This window comes from Lampetra planeri, chromosome 23, assembly GCF_965212315.1.
Source record: "Lampetra planeri chromosome 23, kcLamPlan1.2.h2, whole genome shotgun sequence".
Classification (NCBI taxonomy): domain Eukaryota; kingdom Metazoa; phylum Chordata; class Hyperoartia; order Petromyzontiformes; family Petromyzontidae; genus Lampetra; species Lampetra planeri.
In genome coordinates, this window is record NC_136129.1 from 8,141,209 (window position 1) to 8,161,769 (window position 20,561).

The window sequence follows — 20,561 nt, forward strand, 5'->3', positions numbered from 1 at the left end:
CCTCAACGATGGTGTTCTTGCTCGGGGTGGTGGTGGTGAGAGGGGAGGCTGTGGGACGTGAATGGCGTTCGTCCTCTAAAGTCTGAAGGGATGTGGTTCAAGTGACTGCTGCACCACCACCGGGGTGTTGCGGCGAGCACGGCAGTGAAAAATACGGCTGACGCCAATCGCGATCGGTTTGGGTCCCACGGGGCTTTTATAAATCGTAAAATAGACGAGCGAGAGTAGAGGTTTGGTGTTGGTGATTTTATTTGTTCGCCGTTTCTGATTGGCTGCAGAAATGTTTTTTTGTTTGCGGAGCCATCGGTGTTTCGCCCGTCAGTGCCAGGCAATACGCGGGGAGGATCCGACGTGTGAAGGAGTCGTGATTTGGTTGCATCGATACTGTGCATCGCCTGAGAACATTGGGATGCTGGGCCGCTCTCTACGTTAAACGCCGGGTTGATTCGGGTTAGCTGTGGCTGGTTTCGTGAACCCCGTGTAGGTGGCACCCACGCCTTTGCTCACGTACATTGCAGATACAAAACCAATGTAGACCGAGGCGTTGTCCTTTTCCACAGGTGGCTCACCGGACCGGTGGTGGAAATTCCACATTCTCTTGCCAGTGGCCAAATCTCGTTGTACAACGGCGAGCATTGTATTCTTTCCAACGGCGGTGCCTGGCGTTTTGATCCTCACGCCAAGCACATGAATGGCTGAATCGACTTTCCTCCGCCCACCCTATTCACCGACCAGAATGTTTGACTCGCTACTTGCAATCTACGTTATGGGCAGCAGAGGGCAGTGCAGCAGAATTCTTCTGCGCGATGCTCCCCCCCGCCTTCACCAACCTTCACTGACCAGCGTGGTGAAGTATTGTCAAATGTGCCACACGTTCCGTCCGGTGTGGCGGGGCCCTCTCGGCCAGTGCTGAATTGGTGAAGGGGCAGTGAAGTATTTTTTTAGTCGACTGCATATTATCTGGAGTAAGGGGCATGCATGGACAGGTGGACGTGTTATTAAAAAAAGCTTGTACATTTACAAGCCATACCTATAATAGGGGCGAAGATGGCATGTCAAATGTTGGTGGTGGTGGGGGGAGGGTTACCTTTTTGTTAAAGTACTGTAATCGGTTCACTTCGACAAATCTGCAGTGACGTGTCGTCGCTCGAGCCACCGGTTCGCGCCACCGGTGAAGAGCTGTTGACATTGAAACCACAACCGATGCGTTTCTCGTGAAGGAACGCGGTTTATTCGCAAAAAAACACCCCGATGCTTTTTCGATTACACCCACCTCTTGTGTAGCCAGCCACGGGATGCACGCACCGCTGTTGGGGAGTGCAGGCGTTTGTTGAGTACTGGTCTTTTGATATTCGTCGTCAACATCGAACGTGTGCGCGACTAGCCTCTGTATAGATATACATATAGGTGTTATGTGACGGTGCGTGGGTGGGAGGGAGAGCAAAATCAAATCTATATATATATGAAATGTTATGATTGTGACGTGTTTTAGATTCGCATTCCGATCGAATGTGATGATCGTGCGCGCGAGCGCGGGTTTGGTTTGTGGTGGATGTCGACATCTGCTCCTGCCACTTTGAAACGACGACAACAACAACAATAAAAAAAAATATGCAAACTAATAAAATGTGGAGAAGAGGGGTGAATCAAAAAGCATTCTGTCCCTGCGGTTCACGACGGGTGAGTGTGTGTGAGTGAGTGCTGGCGGTACGGAAATTCGACGATTTGCTGTCGTGTAGCGGTTAGCGCTACACTGCGCTATGAACCTGGCAACCCGGGTTCGATTCCCGCTCACGGCCAACACCAGTGGCGATTATCTGAACCGGTCCTGGGCCTCTCCTAGGTCGACTCAGCCTCAAATGAGTACCTAGTGCGGTGTGTAAACATTGCCTCGAAGGAGACAAAAGCGGCCACCCTCTCGTGTGCCGTGCCGGCCTTCATAGGTGCTTGCCAACAGCATTTACCCCAACAGTCTTGTGAAGGCTATACGGGGGGGGGGGGCGTCTTCGTATTTGGGCAGTATGCGTGTGGGCACACGTGCATCCGAGTACACAATGTGTCTCCTAGAAATATTGGGCTGATTTAGAGTTTGGGGTGCCCCAGTAATTACGATTTCTATTTTGGTTTACGATGTTATTTGACCAGGTGAGGCCCACTTAGCGATACAGTTTGTGTTCAGAGACGACCTTGCCACAAATGATGGCTCAACGAAGTGGCATATCGCGTGGAAATGTGCAGCAGCCGAATACTCTGAACGCGTGATGTTGATTCTAAACGTGGAGAGAGAACCCGGAGGACCCGGAGAAATACCCACGTGACCACGGGGAGAGAGACACGTAAACTCCAAATATACAGCAGCAGGCGTCAAGACCGGGATCGAACCCACGACCTACTGTGTACCAGGCGAGGTAGTTAACATCACGCGCCCTCATTACGTTTGAATAAAACCCCGTTATTTCCATGAAGGCCACATTTTGGGGCAATGACGGCATGCAATGTGATTTGTATAGCGCTTTCTATCGTGCATCGTGTGTATTACATCCACATTATTAAAGCGATTTAAAAGACAACTACCGTGAAAAGAAAACAAACACATCACGATGCACTGAAAATCACGCCAGCCCATTCTGGAATCCCACAATCGTCGCTGTAACAAGACGTCAACTCGGCCTGCCTTGGCCACGTTCCATTCGTTACGTGGACAGCGTGGAGATATCCGATTGACAACTTTGCACTGCGCCCTGTATCCGAGTTTTGAGAGTGCGATTCTCATACCCCCCCCCCCAATAACATTCCTATTGGAGGGGACCCCTCCAAAAAAAAACACCCGTTACATGAGGGGCCCAATACATAGCCACGCGAATTATTTTGATCACAAGTATAGTGTGTGTGTAGTGAGTTCAACGGAGTCCCAGACATACTCTTTGGAGGCAACACATGTATTAATACCAACACAAAGGGGTAACTTCCCCTTAACACATTCACCTATGGTGGTGGACCACCAGGCTAGAGCTGCGCCAATTATACAGTGACTCCCTACAATGGACCCGGACCCCAGCTTGGGTCCGGGTCCACGTGTTGGAGACTCTGTAGGACGTAGACGAAGATTCCTTCAGGATGAACAACATCAGCCGGTCCCTCTGGGGGACCCGGCTTATATCCTCCGCGGCGTGGCTGGCTCCGCCCTTAGCCACGCCCACCTTCGAGAACCCTCGAGCAGGATCTCGACCCTGACACGTGACCACCCCAAGCCCCCACCTGGGGGGCCCTGTGTAGACTTTACCGGTCACGTGTTCTTCGGGGTCAACCAGAGTGCCATGGCCCTTAGTCACCCCAATCCCGTGGCCGGCACTCTCACACCCTATCCTGTAGGGGTCGGCACTGCACGCAGAGCATGGTGCCATCCAGCGCTGCCAGTCAGCGCTCACCGAGCCCCTCTAGGGCCGGTACTGCACCCACATCCACGTGGTGGCCGCGATGTCACTCCACGTGTGTGTATATGGATGTCAAGGTGCACTTGGCCTGGCACAAGCGTCGTGGTGACGTCACCGCCACTTAGTGGCGAATGGCGGTTGTTGTTGTTGTCAATGCTGGCCACCCACCCCCTCGAGTGACGTTCCGGCCTTCATAGGTGCTACTCGCTAACAGCACTTGCCCAAACAGTCTGTTGAGGCTATACGGGAGATCTTTGTATTTATATATACAAGCTTGACTCGGCCTCAAATGAGTACCTGGTGCGGTGTGTAAACATCACCACTGGGGGAGACAAAGGCGGCCGGGCGTGGCGTTGGCCACCCACCCCCTCGTGTGCCGTGCCGGCCTTCATAGGTGCTATACTCGCTAACAGCACTTGCCCCACCAGCCTGTCGCAGGCTACACGGGTGACCTTTGCCTTTACATATCCTCTATAGGCATCGGCAGTGCACCGCGGTGGTCAGCGCGCGCCGCGTTACGAACCCGGCGATTTGAATTCGATTCCCGCTTGCTGACAAAACCCGATGCCGAATTGTCAATCGATCCCTTGGGCGCGCGTAACCCGGGGGTCGCCTCGGACCTCGGAACGCGCTGTGGTGTTGCATGAAGGCGGCGCTGGGGGAGACAAATGCGGACGGACGGACGGGCGTGGTGCTGGCCACCCACCGGGCAGCAGTCTGCCCGGAAAGGCTACAAAAGGGGGGGTGGGGGAGGGTGCGGGGATATTCGCGTCTTGGGTTTTCGTGCGCGCCGTGGCATTACGTGCAGAGCGATGCGCGTGGCGTCTTCTCCCCTTGCCCTTTGCGCGGCGAGCGACGCCTCGCCCCCGAACTTCTTTGCGCCAAGCCCTCTCGTGTCCGCCGGTGCCCCCTGCCCCACGAGTTTCATTGGCCTCGTGCGGCAAGGTGGGGGGGGGGGGGGCACAGCCACAGGGGACGTGGGTCAGAGCGACTGGGCCACTCGCTACCCGAGTGACACGACGCGTAGACACACACACACAACACGTGTCTTGCTTGCGTTAGCGGTGCACGTGGTGGCTGTGTGTGTGTGTAGGTGATGTCGGGGGGCGGTAGTGGAGCGGTTAGCTCTCAAACACCTGTCCCCAGGTGAGAGCTGATCTCTCCACCTCTACACCTGTCCCCAGGTGAGAGCTGGTCTCTCCACCTCTACACCTGTTTCCAGGTGAGAGCTGGTCTCTCCACCTCTACACCTGTCCCCAGGTGAGAGCTGGTCTCTCCACCTCTACACCTGTCCCCAGGTGAGAGCTGGTCTCTCCACCTCTACACCTGTCCCCAGGTGAGAGCTGGTCTCTCCACCTCTACACCTGTCCCCAGGTGAGAGCTGGTCTCTCCACCTCTACACCTGTCCCCAGGTGAGAGCTGGTCTCTCCACTTCTACACCTGTCCCCAGGTGAGATCAGCTTTCAGCGGTAGTGGAGCGGTTAGCTGTGCTGCACTACGAACCCGGAGCCCCGAATTAAATTCCCGCTCACGGCCAACGCCAGTGACGATTGTCTTTATCGGTCCTGAACCTCACACTAATATCTGGTACGGCGTGTCAACATCGCCACTGGGGAGATCTCTGCAGCTGATTGGGTTCAGTGACGATCTTCTCCTGTTGCTCTATTTAAGGCCGGAAGCAGGCGGACGGCTTCGCTATTCTGGCAAATCGCCCGATGATGCTGGTTGATGTAATTACCGGCGAGACGTCACGGTGCTCAGATTGTAAATGTTGTGGATTTGCTCTCCAACACACCGGTGGGCTGAAGTAGTCACTAATTGGCGTTTTGTTAACGTGACAGATCTCTTGCTAATTGGTTGTGTCGGGTGGTGGAGGGTCACGGCACATTCATACTTACGCGATCTAACCCAAACAAAAAAAACCCCTTTATTTTGAATAATATTGGGCGCGAAAGCCTGCGACGCGCTAAACTGGGGAGAACAAATCGCAAGTGACAGACAGTTACAGCCGTCGATAAACGTGGCCACGTGGCCAAAAGGGATCAATGACGGTCAGGAATGGTGATGGACAGCGATGGAGTGGGAAGCCAAGGAGCGAGGCGCGTCTTGAGAGGACATCACTTGATCAAGCAATGAGACGTGTGCGATGGAGTCATCTCGTGCGCAGGATCCAGGTCGACTGCCACCGACGCAGAGCCCCATCAGAGATGACGACGTTCTCGGGGAACGCCTTCATCCCGCGGTGGATTGATCATCACTGATTGTGATGATCGTCGATGATGACGACGACGACGATGATGATGTAGTCAACGTGACGCCTCTCCCTAGCGCGTGTCCCTCTTCCTGTCCCTGTGATTGCAAGCACCTCCCGGCCTTTTCAGATTTTGCTCCCAACTGCTTTTGACAATGACGTCGTCACACCCCGAGTAGCTATGACGGCAATGCTGACAATCCAGTGCAGCAGAACGTGGTGTCACCCAGCAGGGCGTCTGAATATCCTCACACCACGTGATGTCGCTTGAGGCGAAGGGCTTCGCACCTGTTCGCACCTGGATTCAGGTGGAGAGGCCTGACTCCAGCTGAGTTGCATGACTCTCCACCTCTACACCTGTCCCCAGGTGGGAGCATCTCCCTCCACCTCTATACCTGTCCACAGGGGAGAGCATCTCCCTCCACCTCTACACCTGTCCCCAGGTGAGAGCATCTCCCTCCACCTCTACACCTGTCCCCAGGCGAGAGCTGGTCTCCACACCTCTACACCTGTCCCCAGGTGAGAGCATCTCCCTCCACCTCTACACCTGTCCCCAGGTGAGAGCATCTCCCTCCACCTCTACACCTGTCCCCAGGTGAGAGCGTCTCCCTCCACCTCTACACCTGTCCCCAGATGAGAGCGTCTCCCTCCACCTGTACACCTGTCCCCAGATGAGAGCGTCTCCCTCCACCTCTACACCTGTCCCCAGGTGAGAGCGTCTCCCTCCACCTCTACACCTGTCCCCAGGTGAGAGCGTCTCCCTCCACCTCTACACCTGTCCCCAGGTGAGAGCATCTCCCTCCACCTCTACACCTGTCCCCAGGCGAGAGCGTCTCCCTCCACCTCTACACCTGTCCCCAGGTGAGAGCATCTCCCTCCACCTCTACACCTGTCCCCAAATGAGAGCGTTTCCCTCCACCTCTACACCTGTCCCCAAATGAGAGCGTCTCCCTCCACCTCTACACCTGTCCACAGGTGAGAGCGTCTCCCTCCACCTCTACACCTGTCCCCAAATGAGAGCGTCTCCCTCCACCTCTACACCTGTCCACAGGTGAGAGCGTCTCCCTCCACCTCTACACCTGTCCACAGCTGAGAGCTGGTCTCCACCTCTACACCTGTCCCCAGGTGGGAACATCTCCCTCCACCTCTACACCTGTCCCCAGGTGAGGGCGTCTCCCTCCACCTCTACACCTGTCCCCAGGTGAGAGCGTCTCCCTCCACCTCTACACCTGTTCCCAGGTGAGAGCATCTCCCTCCACCTCTACACCTGTCCACAGGTGAGAGCATCTCCCTCCACCTCTACACCTGTCCAGAGGTGGGAGCTGGTCTCCACACCTCTACACCTGTCTCCAGGTGAGAGCTGGTCTACTCCCCCAAGAACCCCCCTTCCCACCCTTCATCCCCCCCCCTCCCTCCCCACCCCTCTCTTCCCCTCCCCCCTACCTCCCCGGCCCCACCACTCCTTCCCCAGGGGCGTCCGATGCACATTTTCTAACCCCGTTTCATTATTTATTTCCTCGCCTCGCGCACCGAGCAGATTTTTGCTCGCGTCGCGAGTCTCGAGTGGGCGAGCGACTCTCCTCGGGGGGCGGGGGGGAGGAGAGGGGGGGCGGGGGGAGGGAGGAGAGGGGGGGGCGGGGGGAGAAGAGGGGGGGCGCTCTCTGCATTTCCCCGTCGCGTCTTCATCACCGGTTCGCTCGTGTGGTCGCTGGCTGGGTGAGCGGTCGGTGGAGTTCGGTCTTGGGGGGGGGGGTCATTGTGTGGTGTGTGTGCTCGCTAACAGCACTTGCCCCCAACAGTCTGTTACAGGCTACACGGGGGATCTTTGTATTTTTTTCTTGTTGTTGTTGTTGCACGGACTTAGAAACTCGGGGCAGCTCGTGCCGCTCATCAAATTGGAATCAAGGAACTCTCCCCCATCCCCCCACTGACCCGACTCGATCAAGAGCCGGTCACGGCCGTTTGCCATGTGGTGCCGAGCGAGCCACGCGGAGGGGACAGTGCCTGAGCAGTGACCGGGCGAGGTTGGCCTTTGGTCCGCCAATCGGACCGTCAATTCGTCGGCGTCGTCTCGCGAAGGGGAACGATGGGGCTGCGTCTCGCGCCGCTGCTCCTGCTGCTGCTTCCTTCTCCAGGTGAGGACCAGGGTCTCCGTACACCTCCACACCTCCACAGCTGTCTCCACGTGAGACCAGCGCTCGACAGCTGTCTACAGCTGTCTCCGTGTGAGACCATAGGCCATCATGCTTTTCATCGTTACCGATTGCAATTGCTATATCTGTATGATCATGGCCCGAGGCTCCCCTAGGTATACTCAGCCTAAAATAAGCACATCCCACACTGGGCTGTACGTGGACAGCAGCACTGAGGCCTATCGGGGTGGGGAATCTTTGTATTTGCGTGTGTCTGTTGGCACAGCTGGTGTCTCTGTCAGTCATCTCAGTAGTGGTCACAGCTGGTGCATCTGTCAGTCATCTCGGTGGGGGTCACAGCTGGTGTCTCTGTCAGTCATCTCGGTGGGGCTTACAGCTGGTGCATCTGTCAGTCATCTCGGTGGGGGTCACAGCTGGTGCATCTGTCAGTCATCTCGGTGGGGGTCACAGCTGATGCATCAGTCAGTCATCTCGGTAGGGGTCACAGCTGGTGTCTCTGTCAGTCATCTCGGTGGGGGTCACAGCTGGTGCATCTGTCAGTCATCTCGGTGGGGGTCACAGCTGATGCATCTGTCAGTCATCTTGGTGGGGGTCACAGCTGGTGCATCAGTCAGTCATCTCGGTGGGGGTCACAGCTGGTGCATCAGTCAGTCATCTCGGTCAGTCGACGCACACCGCTTCTGCTGTTCTTATAGTGGTGGCGCGGGTGGCGGGGTTCAACGCGCTATGAAATCAGCGGCAAAAAAACATGTTTCAAACCTCGTATTTTTTTTAGCATCGGCACTGGTGAGACAAAGGCGGCCGGGCGCTGGTGTTACGCCGGCCACATAACCCCGATCGCACGAGCGTCATGCATTGCTAAGATGACGCTTGACCCACTCCCCCCTCCTCGGCAGTCCAGGGCTAACCGGGTGTCTTTGTCTTTATCTCGTTCAGGGACAATATTCGTGCGTGGCCAGGTAAGGAACCGCCTCGCCTTACACCTGTGCACGCGGTGCGGGTGTAAATGTAATGGCAAGAATAGGAGTAATCGATGGGGGTCAGGGACCGGTGGCGCAGCGGTTAGCGCGCTGCCGAGTAAACGTGGAACGCTGGCACGATGTTGCATGTGGAATGAGGGCGCTCTGAACGTGCCGCCCTAAGTTCCAATTCCAGCCACGGCTTGCCATCAGTGGTGAGTGACATCTGCATGCGGAATCACCACCCCCCTATCCTATCTCCCCTCCCCCCCGCCTTCATCAACCCGCAATGACCACCGCGGTGAAGTATGGTCAAAAACTAGCACCCCCCCCCCCCATGACCGACGGACACAGCGTGGGGAGGCGGTCTTAATCCAGCCGTTGCTTGGCAAGGGGGCTGTGCAATGCTAAAATGCTTACGTGCATAGCCCAGTGATGGCATGGTGATGGGTGATGGGAAGGTGTTGGTAGATAGATGGTGGGCGATGGTCGTGGTGGATGGTTGGTGATGGTGGTGATGGGAAGGTGGTGATGGGTAGGTGGTGATGGTGGTGGTGATGGTGGTGGTTATGGTTATAGGAAGGTGATGATGGAGGGTTGGTAATGGTGGCGGTGATGGTGATGGGAAGGTGTTGATGGGAAGGTGGTGGTGGAGGGTTGGTGATGGTGGTGGTGGTGATGAGAGACTGCTGATGAGACTCGGGTACCCAGGCAGTACCCCCCACTCTGACCGCTGCTCTGGTTGATGTCTCCCTCTCTCCCTGTCTGTGTCGGTGTGGCCCAAGTCTCAGCCCAGTACGGGTGAGTGACCCGTCCTCCTCACCACCGCTCGCTCACCACGGCCTTCATTCAAACACAGCCTCCTCCTCCTCTCTCGTCCACACCACGATCTTTACTCCGACACGGGATAATTTTACTCCTTGAGTCTAGACAACGGGGGAGCTCCCAAACAATCATAATTTTCCTCGTCGTCGTCATCATCGTTGTATAAAATACATCGGCGACAATTCGAATCATCGTCTAATAACCATCGTCATCGCCATCGTTATAACAATCGTCATCATTCTAGTTAACATCGACACCATCATTCTATTCTTCATCATCATCATCATCGATTGCAAGCGTCATCTCCTCCATCGCTGATAACGCGTGGTGCAGGGAAGTGGATGGATACATTGTGTTGATTAGAAATGCGTAGACAGACTGGGCCCCGCCGTGGGAATGGGGAATGCGCACTGGCTCGGCATCTGTGCTATTCCTTAAGAGTGTAGTGACAGAGAAAGGTCACTACTGTGTCGGCCCGTACGAAGGCTGGGGGCCCCAAGGGGGTGCCTGGGGGGTCACGTGGTGGAGGGATCCGGACCCTCCCAGAGGTGGGGGAAGTGAGGCGTGTCCTGGGAAGGGAGGCGTGGCCTGAAGAGAGCCAGCCACGCCGGGGCGGAGCCAGCCACGCCAAACCAAATATAAGCGTGGTGTGAACGCAGAGCGAGGCTGCTGTTGTACTGGACTCCAAAGTGAAGACATCATCGGTCGTCAAGTCCCGAGTCGTCGTCCTGGGCCAGGCAGGCCGTTGCCTGCCTGGTCCAGTCTGTGTCGTGTTCCAGAGTGTTAGTGAGTTGAGGAAGGTGGTCACCACCTCATGTAGAGTGTTATATTATTTACCGTTTAATAAATAGTGTTGCCTCCAAGTTGCGTGTGTGTGCACCTAATTTGAACCTACTACAAGAGCACAGAACGCAGTTGACAACTCCACCCCCCCCGTGTTTCACAACCTCCACCCCGCCCCCTACCCCCCAGGTGTGTTCAACTGCACCGCTGTGGACACGTGAGTGACGCAGAGACCAGCATCATCACACATCTCACGACACGTGATCATCATCATCATCTATATACGACATCCTTACTTAGAATAATTATAACATGATGTTTGACCATACTTCACCACGCCGGTCAGTGCGGGTTGGGTGTGATGGGGTAACATGCCAGATTCAGATTTAATGACAGCACTTGCCACATGAGTATGGATTACTGCAGTCACGAAAGCTTCAAATCAAGATTGCCACGTGATGTTAGCCGTGGCCTGGAATAGAACTCTGGTGACCAGGTCCATAGTGCAGTGTGTGAACCATTGCGCCCACTGCTCTACGCTAAACGCAGTCATAGTAACTTTGTAATTAGTTTTTTTAAATCTCAGGGCCGTAATATCCAGTAGGCACAGTCGGCATTGTGCTTAGGGACTACGAAAAAAATGTGACCATGTTTTTTGTCGATTTGTATGATAACAATTAGTTTTTACCAGGATATCTTCTTGAATAACAAAAACATATGTATTTATATATAGCGAGAGGCAGAGTCATGTCAATGTTTTTTTTTCATAAGGTGAGAGAGAAATTGACACCGGAGATTACGTTTTCGAGATTTGTTTTATTGCAAAATCAGCAAACAACATCTTCAAATGGTACCCCCCCCCCCTTCCCGCACAATCTCATTGTTAATAGAGAGCAGGGCAAGAGACAGTTTTATATTTTAAAAAAAATCAGCTTTAGCGAGTGCGGTGGCGTCTCGTGAAAATCCCGCTGTGTGGGGCTGTTGCGAGTGACCTCTGAGAAGACGGTGTTCTCATTACGACAAACCCCGTCATGTTATTGTCCTTCCCGTGACAGTGATACAACTGTGTTATCTACCAACGCTAGGCATTCATAAACAACACGAAACAAAACAACAAAGCACTCAAATGCTGTCCCCATGATCCCCAAGTCCACACCACAGAAGCCCTTTAACTCCGCCGCAGGCCGAAAGAACAATTAAAGATCAGCTGACACATTGTTAGGTTTTTTCGGCAAAGTCACGTGACTTTACCGAAATAACCTAACAATATGAATCCTTGCAGTCACGAAAGCTTCAAATCTAGAATCAGCTGACACGACCAATGTCGCTCTCTGCGAGTGGCAGCGGCGGTAGTAATATTGGACCAGCAGCAGTGGCAGCTGTAGAAGTTATCACTGAAGGTCCTCGAAGCAGAAGTGCCTACACGAACCTTCGTCCGGCCCTGGTTTATCGATTGCAGGCAAGCCGCACCGAGTCTCAAGACCGCTTCTCGGGAGGATCCCGCGTTGAGATGCTTGGCGCAGTTCCTAATTTTGTTTTTCTCACGACACGGGGTTGTCGTTTCGTGCTGCGTGGAATGGCTGGAGAACACCGCACCACGGGCGGCCAGGGGAGAGTACTCACAGGTCCACACAGACGGATTCACGAATCCAAGTGGCTCTGACTCAATTCCTCACGCCGCCTTACTGCCGAGCGGGTCGGCGCGTTTCACAGACAGCGACTGTGACCCACCAACCCTTGCCTCCGGCGCACTCGATCGCAGATGTGCACCACCGCACGTGGTCTGATCTTAACCCTGTTGTTGAACATAACCCCTAAGTCTTCTTGGTTCTTTCGGTAAAGTCACGTAGAATGGAAATAATAAAATAATAAAAATAAAACATAATAAAATAATTCTCACGACGTTTCGGCCACAACGCAAGCAGCCGTCCTCAGGTGAAGAACAGGTCTGTCGTGACTTTACCGAAAGAACCAAGAAGATGAATCCCTGCAGTCACGAAAGCTTTAAATCGAAATATAACCCCTAAGGTTATCTTTGACCTGAACCTTGACCCTAAGGCTGACCCTAAATGCCTAACCTTAACCCTAAACCTAACCCCGAACTCTGACCCCAACTCTGACCCTGATCACGACTCCGACTCTAACGCTAACCACTCACCTTTCCCCTAACTCAAACCCTCACGCTAACCTTAACGCTGACCCTAACTCGAACCTTAACCCTGACCCCGAGGCCTGACCCTGGCCGTGTGTGCTGTCCGTGTGCCAGAAGCAGCCTCAGCGCGCTCATCACCGGGGGGCATCCGAGCGTGTCAACGCTCAGGGCCTTCTCGGCACGGGAGTTCGCCTGTCTCTCCGTGAGTGTGGCCACGGTCTATCCCCTACCGTGTCAACCCATGTGTAAGAATGCAGGAGTTGTTTTGGTTAGATCGCGTAAATAGCGGGGGGGGGGGGGTGATTAATGAATGCATAGAAATTACAGGTGGCGGGTTTAACGACGCATTTATATTTACGCGATCTAACCCAAAAAAACATAAACCCGTATTATGGAGGATATTGGTCGCGAAAGCCTACAACTACATGTTAAATCAACCCATGCGGTTTACCAGTATTCTTGTACAGGGAAGTTGAGTATAAAAAAAATTGTTGTATTTCTCCTTTGCGATGATGGGACTGTAGGATGAACGTTGAGATTTATAAGAGGCACGGGGTGACCAATACGGTCTGATTTGGTCTGTAATAAGGTAGGGCACTGATAAGGGGTTGACAGGTAGAGCTATCCGCTGCTGGATAAAGTGCCATCCACACCATCGCCATCCCTCACAGCCCGGTGTCGTCACCATCCATCTCGCGCAACCACGTGGCCCGTCGCAACGTTCCGTCTCGTGCTCGCCTGTGGACGCGGAGTCCCCACGCGCAGCGCAAGGCACCCTGGGGGCTGAGCGATTTAGAGCAGCAGAGCCGGTTCATTCTGTGACATCACTGAACCCCCAGCTGCTGCCCCTTTCCAATTCCTCCTCGTGTCCCTCTCCTACTGCCCGTGTCCCTCTCCTCCTCCCCGTGTCCCTCTCCTCCTCCTCCTCATCTCCTCCCCGTGTCCCTCTCAACCTCTCCCCCGTGTCCCCCTCCCCGTGTCCCTCTCCTCCTCCCCGTGTCCCTCTCCACCTCCCCGTGTCCCTCTCCTCCTCCTCCTCATCTCCTCCCCGTGTCCCTCTCCACCTCTCCCCCGTGTCCCCCTCCCCGTGTCCCCCTCCCCGTGTCCCTCTCCACCTCTCCCCCGTGTCCCCCTCCCCGTGTCCCCCTCCCCGTGTCCCCCTCCCCGTGTCCCTCTCCACCTCTCCCCCGTGTCCCCCTCCCCGTGTCCCCCTCCCCGTGTCCCTCTCCACCTCCCCGTGTCCCTCTCCTCCTCCTCCTCATCTCCTCCCCGTGTCCCTCTCCACCTCTCCCCCGTGTCCCCCTCCCCGTGTCCCTCTCCACCTCCCCGTGTCCCAATCCACCTCCTCTCCTCCCCGTGTCCAACTCCCCCTCCACCACCTCCCGTGCCCCCCCCCCCCCCACAACTCCCCCCCAGGACTCCGTGCTGGCGCAGGTGAGCAGTGACACCCTGGGCAAGGTGGTGGCGAGCGCCGGCCTCCTGCGGGACCCCCCCCGCCCTGCGGGAGCTCGTGTCCCGCCTGAAGCCGCAGGAGCCCAGCTACTCACTGGGACCACTCTCCGACTTCCTCGAAAGCTTCAATAATGAGGTTCGAGTCCGCGTCGCGTGTCACTGAACCTTGCTGCGATACACCGATAACTACCGATAACTAGCATATTGTCCAGATTTCAAGACGCACTCCACCCCCCCCCTCTGTATTTTAAATCAAAGGTTGGGGATGATTCTCATCACCCAGCAGGTGTGAGTGTGTGCGTGTCTGTGAGTGGAGCGGTGAGCGCACTGCCCTACGAACCCGGCTACCCAAGTTCGATTCCCGCTCACGGCCAACGCCGGTGACGATGATTTGAACCGGTCCTGATTCCATCTGTCATGTAACCAATAATCACTGGGAGATATTTCACCAACATAACATAACGCAACCTACACTCGGGTGTTGAACGCCCATCTAGCCACGCTACGGCAGAACTAGACACGGTTCGCTTTCCCGGACCACAAGCTGGGTCCCGGACTGCGTGGCTAGAGGCTTCTTTTACCCGACGTGGATCTTCTTCACCAGCAACACGAAGAACCCCGAGCCCCTCACGGGGCCCCCGTTATATCGGCCCGGGCTGGGGCTGGCTCCGCCCCTCACCCCGCCCACCTTCTAGATCTCTCGAGCTCTTTCCCGAAGGCTCCCGAGAGCTCTTTTAGACCACGTGACCGCCCAGCGGCCCCCGTCCACCGGTGGCCCCCCTCCAATATCATCCGGTCACGTGTCGGCAGGTCAACCGGCGTATCATGCCCCAACGTAACCCTGGCTGGCTGACACTCTCTCTCGCTCCCTCACCGGGAGCCCTCACCGCACACTGTACGTGGTGCCTCCGCGCTGACCAGCGCTCACCCAAGCGCCGCTAGGGCTGGTGGTACTACGCCCAGTAAGGGGGCTACACGTAATGCCAACAAATCATCCGCCGTGGCTTCGTAAGCCCGGCACCACACAGTGACATTCACTACACATTTATTACAATTTGAATCTGAGCTGACATTCAATTCGCCCGTAATGGATTCACGAATCCGACAACCTCTTGAACCTACTTGGGGGGGGGGGGTGCAGTGAAGGGGGGGGGGGTCGCTGCTCTTTGTGCTTTAGTTTTCTCTCGCCTAACCGCCCACCGACCAACCCACTCTCACTCAGGTGGTGAACAGCCTACTGCGGCTGGGCGTCCCGGAGAGCAGGGGCCTCCTGCAGGGCGCCTGGGCCGTCCTCCGCGTCAACGTGACGGCCCTCGGCGACGCCGACGTGGCGCGGTGGTTCAACGCGAGCCAACTGGGGCCGCTCCTGCCCGGCCTTGACGCGGACACGGCCCTGTCGGTGCCCCTCGCCGTCAGCTGCAGCAAGTTCGCCACCATGTGAGGGCCTCGGCTGGACACGTGCCATTGTTTATAGTGTTTAAACTAAAACAAGCTACTACCAAACAGTTTTTTTGTGTATTTCACCGGGTAAGGCCCCCCCACCCCACCCCCCCACCGAGCTGCTCTATGTAGCTCTTCTTCAGAAGCGACCCTGGCCAGCGCAAATGATAGCGCCGCGAAATTAGCGGCGTTATCGCGTGGAAACGTACAACGGCCAAATGCCCTGAAACGTGCGACGTTGATTCTAAATGTGGAGGGAAATACTGGGGGGACCCGGAGAAAAATCCACGCGACCACAGGGAGAGAGAGGGGAGGGAGACACCGCAAACTCCAAATACACAGCAGACGTCAGGGTCGAGATCGAACCCACGACCTCCTGCGTACCAGGCGAGGGAGTTGACATCTCTTAGCCTACGGCGGGAACTTTACCTGACCTAATCGATGAGGCAAAGATGCAGCCCTGTAATTGCTTCCTCATGCCATTGCTGGCGGACGAGCCTCCACTTATAGAAATTAACGTAATAAATGAATTTTTTGATTTTTTTTTTCTAGTGTCATTCGTGCTGATTTCATCTCACGAATGCTGCACAATAATCACATTAAGGGCTAAATCCTATACATATATATCAAATATCCCTACGATATATTTTTCCTTTCAAGGCCGCAGTGTTCTCAACAAAGGTATTTGACAGACGTGTTGCGTTTTTTGTTATTGTTGTTGTTTGTTGTTTGTGCACCAACTGCTGACACGGTGTCGCAAATAATCCCATTAACAAGTCGGGGTTGCCATTTGGGACTTGCCCGTTAGAAGACCGGCCTCATTGATTAAAGGATGTATCCACACACACGCACTCACACCACACACACACGCACACACACTACACACACACCACACACGCGCACACACCACACACACCACACGCACACACACGCACACACACCACACACGCCACTCACACCACACACACACCACACACACCACACACACCACACACACCACACACACCACACACACACTACACACTACACACACACCACACACACACCACACACACGCACACCTACTTTGTGCCGCAGAGTGGGAGCGTTCAGCCGCATGGTCTACAGCGGCCTGGACATGGACGTGCGCAGGGCCGTGGTCAACATGAGCCTGCAGTTCTACCAGCCCACGGGTTCGTGCCGCAGGTCCCCCTTGATCTCCTTTGCCCCGGGGACCCCGATGACCACTCAGCTCAGCGGGGAAATCGGGGGGCAGCCGCGTGACGCTCGGCCTCAAGGCACGACGTTCCGCTCCACGCCCCCGGGAGCTTCTTCGCCCCGAGTAGAACTTCGTACGCGGGCGCGGTTGGCTACGTACGGTGCGACAGAAGTTCAACACACACACACACGTAACGTGTTCGTGACGCCAGGTGACCTCCTCGTGACCCCGCGTTGCCCTTTTGGGTGACCCCTCTCATAACCCCGCGGGTAATTCCCCGCGTGACACCGCATGTCCACGTGTCAGTCCCCCCACCACCACCCCCACCGCGTGTGAACCGCTGTGACCTTGCACGACCTCGGCGTGACCTTGCTTAACGCCGGTGTGACCCTTCCCCCGCTCCCCACCGCGTGTTAACTGCTGTGACCTTACACGACCTCGGCGTGACCTTGCTTAACCCCGGTGTGACACTCCCCCCCTCCCCCACCGCGTGTGAACCGCTGTGACCTTACACAACCTCGGCGTGACCTTGCTTAACCCCGGTGTGACCCCGTGTCAGTCCCCGCCAGGTGCAGCATCGCCGTGTCCAGCGAGGAGCTTCTGCGCGTCTATCTCGGCTTCTTCCGGGAGCAGGCCGAGCTGGCGGAGCTGAGCCGCCTGCTGCCCACGTTCCAGCCAGTGAGCGCTGCCCCCACTGTCGTCACCCACTACCACTCACCACTACCACTCACCGCTACCACTCACCGCTACCACTCACCGCTGCCACTCACCGCTACCACTCACCGCTACCACTCACCGCTGCCACTCACCACTACCACTCACCGCTGCCACTCACCACTACCACTCACCGCTACCACTCACCACTACCACTCACCGCTGCCACTCACCACTACCACTCACCGCTACCACTCACCACTCACCACTACCACTCACCGCTGCCACTCACCGCTACCACTCACCACTACCACTCACCACTACCACTCACCGCTGCCACTCACCACTACCACTCACCGCTGCCACTCACCACTACCACTCACCACTACCACTCACCGCTACCACTCACCGCTGCCACTCACCACTACCACTCACCGCTACCACTCACCGCTACCACTCACCGCTGCCACTCACCACTACCACTCACCACTACCACTCACCGCTACCACTCACCGCTGCCACTCACCACTACCACTCACCGCTACCACTCACCGCTACCACTCACCGCTGCCACTCACCGCTACCACTCACCACTACCACTCACCACTACCACTCACCACTACCACTCACCGCTACCACTCACCGCTACCACTCACCGCTGCCACTCACCACTACCACTCAGACACTCACCACTCACCACTACCACACACCACTACCACTCACCACTCACCACTACCACTCACCACTCACCACTACCACTCACCACTCACCACTACCACTCACCACTCACCACTACCACTCACCGCTACCACTCACCACTCACCACTACCACTCACCGCTACCACTCACCACTCACCGCTGCCACTCACTGCTGCCACTCACCACTCACCACTCACCACTACCACTCACCACTACCACTCACCACTCACCACTACCACTCACCACTCACCACTACCACTCACCACTACCACTCACCGCTACCACTCACCGCTACCACTCACCACTACCACTCACCACTCACCACTCACCGCTACCACTCACCACTCACCACTACCACTCACCGCTACCACTCACCACTACCACTCACCACTCACCGCTACCACTCACCACTCACCACTCACCGCTACCACTCACCACTCACCACTCACCACTACCACTCACCACTCACCACTACCACTCACCACTCACCACTACCACTCACCGCTACCACTCACCACTACCACTCACCACTCACCGCTACCACTCACCGCTACCACTCACCGCTACCACTCACCGCTACCACTCACCACTACCACTCACCACTACCACTCACCACTCACCACTACCACTCACCGCTGCCACTCACCACTACCACTCACCGCTACCACTCACCACTCACCGCTACCACTCACCGCTACCACTCACCACTACCACTCACCACTACCACTCACCACTCACCACTACCACTCACCGCTGCCACTCACCACTACCACTCACCACTACCACTCACCACTACCACTCACCACTCACCACTACCACTCACCACTACCACTCACCACTCACCACTACCACTCACCGCTGCCACTCACCACTACCACTCACCACTACCACTCACCACTACCACTCACCACTACCACTCACCGCTACCACTCACCACTCACCACTCACCACTACCACTCACCACTACCACTCACCACTACCACTCACCACTACCACTCACCACTCACCACTACCACTCACCACTACCACTCACCACTCACCACTACCACTCACCGCTACCACTCACCGCTACCACTCACCGCTACCACTCACCACTACCACTCACCACTACCACTCACCACTACCACTCACCGCTACCACTCACCACTACCACTCACCACTACCACTCACCACTACCACTCACCGCTACCACTCACCACTCACCACTCACCACTACCACTCACCACTACCACTCACCACTACCACTCACCACTACCACTCACCACTACCACTCACCACTCACCGCTACCACTCACCACTACCACTCACCACTACCACTCACCGCTACCACTCACCACTACCACTCACCGCTACCACTCACCACTCACCACTCACCACTACCACTCACCGCTACCACTCACCACTCACCACTCACCACTACCACTCACCACTACCACTCACCACTACCACTCACCACTCACCGCTACCACTCACCACTCACCACTCACCACTACCACTACCACTCACCACTCACCACTACCACTCACCACTCACCACTACCACTCACCACTACCACTCACCACTCACCACTACCACTCACCACTCACCACTACCACTCACCACTACCACTCACCGCTACCACTCACCACTCACCACTCACCACTACCACTCACCACTACCACTCACCACTACCACTCACCACTCACCACTCACCACTACCACTCACCACTCACCACTACCACTCACCACTACCACTCACCGCTACCACTCACCACTCACCACTCACCACTACCACTCACCACTACCACTCACCACTACCACTCACCACTCACCACTCACCACTACCACTCACCACTACCACTCACCACTCACCACTACCACTCACCACTCACCACTACCACTCACCACTACCACTCACCACTACCACTCACCACTACCACTCACCGCTACCACTCACCACTCACCACTACCACTCACCACTCACCACTCACCACTACCACTCACCGCTACCACTCACCACTCACCACTACCACTCACCACTCACCACTCACCACTACCACTCACCACTACCACTCACCACTACCACTCACCACTACCACTCACCACTCACCACTCACCACTACCACTCACCACTACCACTCACCACTACCACTCACCACTCACCACTCACCACTACCACTCACCGCTACCACTCACCACTCACCACTCACCACTACCACTCACCACTACCACTCACCACTACCACTCACCACTCACCACTCACCACTACCACTCACCACTCACCACTACCACTCACCACTACCACTCACCGCTACCACTCACCACTCACCACTCACCACTACCACTCACCACTACCACTCACCACTACCACTCACCACTCACCACTCACCACTACCACTCACCACTACCACTCACCACTCACCACTACCACTCACCACTCACCACTACCACTCACCACTACCACTCACCACTACCACTCACCACTACCACTCACCGCTACCACTCACCACTCACCACTACCACTCACCACTCACCACTCACCACTACCACTCACCGCTACCACTCACCACTCACCACTACCA

The 20,561-nt window shown here is 55.9% G+C and overlaps 1 protein-coding gene across 1 annotated transcript in view; it reads left to right on the plus strand.

Annotated features, from left to right (window-relative positions):
* Window positions 1-7,771: 7,771 nt before the first annotated feature.
* Window positions 7,772-20,561, plus strand: part of LOC144726536 (uncharacterized) — a 43,609-nt gene continuing 30,819 nt past the window's right edge. The window contains exons 1-5 of the mRNA XM_078605330.1: window positions 7,772-7,820; window positions 14,000-14,145; window positions 15,232-15,446; window positions 16,527-16,621; window positions 17,207-17,325. Of these exons, the coding sequence (XP_078461456.1) occupies window positions 7,772-7,820; window positions 14,000-14,145; window positions 15,232-15,446; window positions 16,527-16,621; window positions 17,207-17,325 (624 nt within the window). The remainder of the gene's footprint in view (window positions 7,821-13,999; window positions 14,146-15,231; window positions 15,447-16,526; window positions 16,622-17,206; window positions 17,326-20,561) is intronic.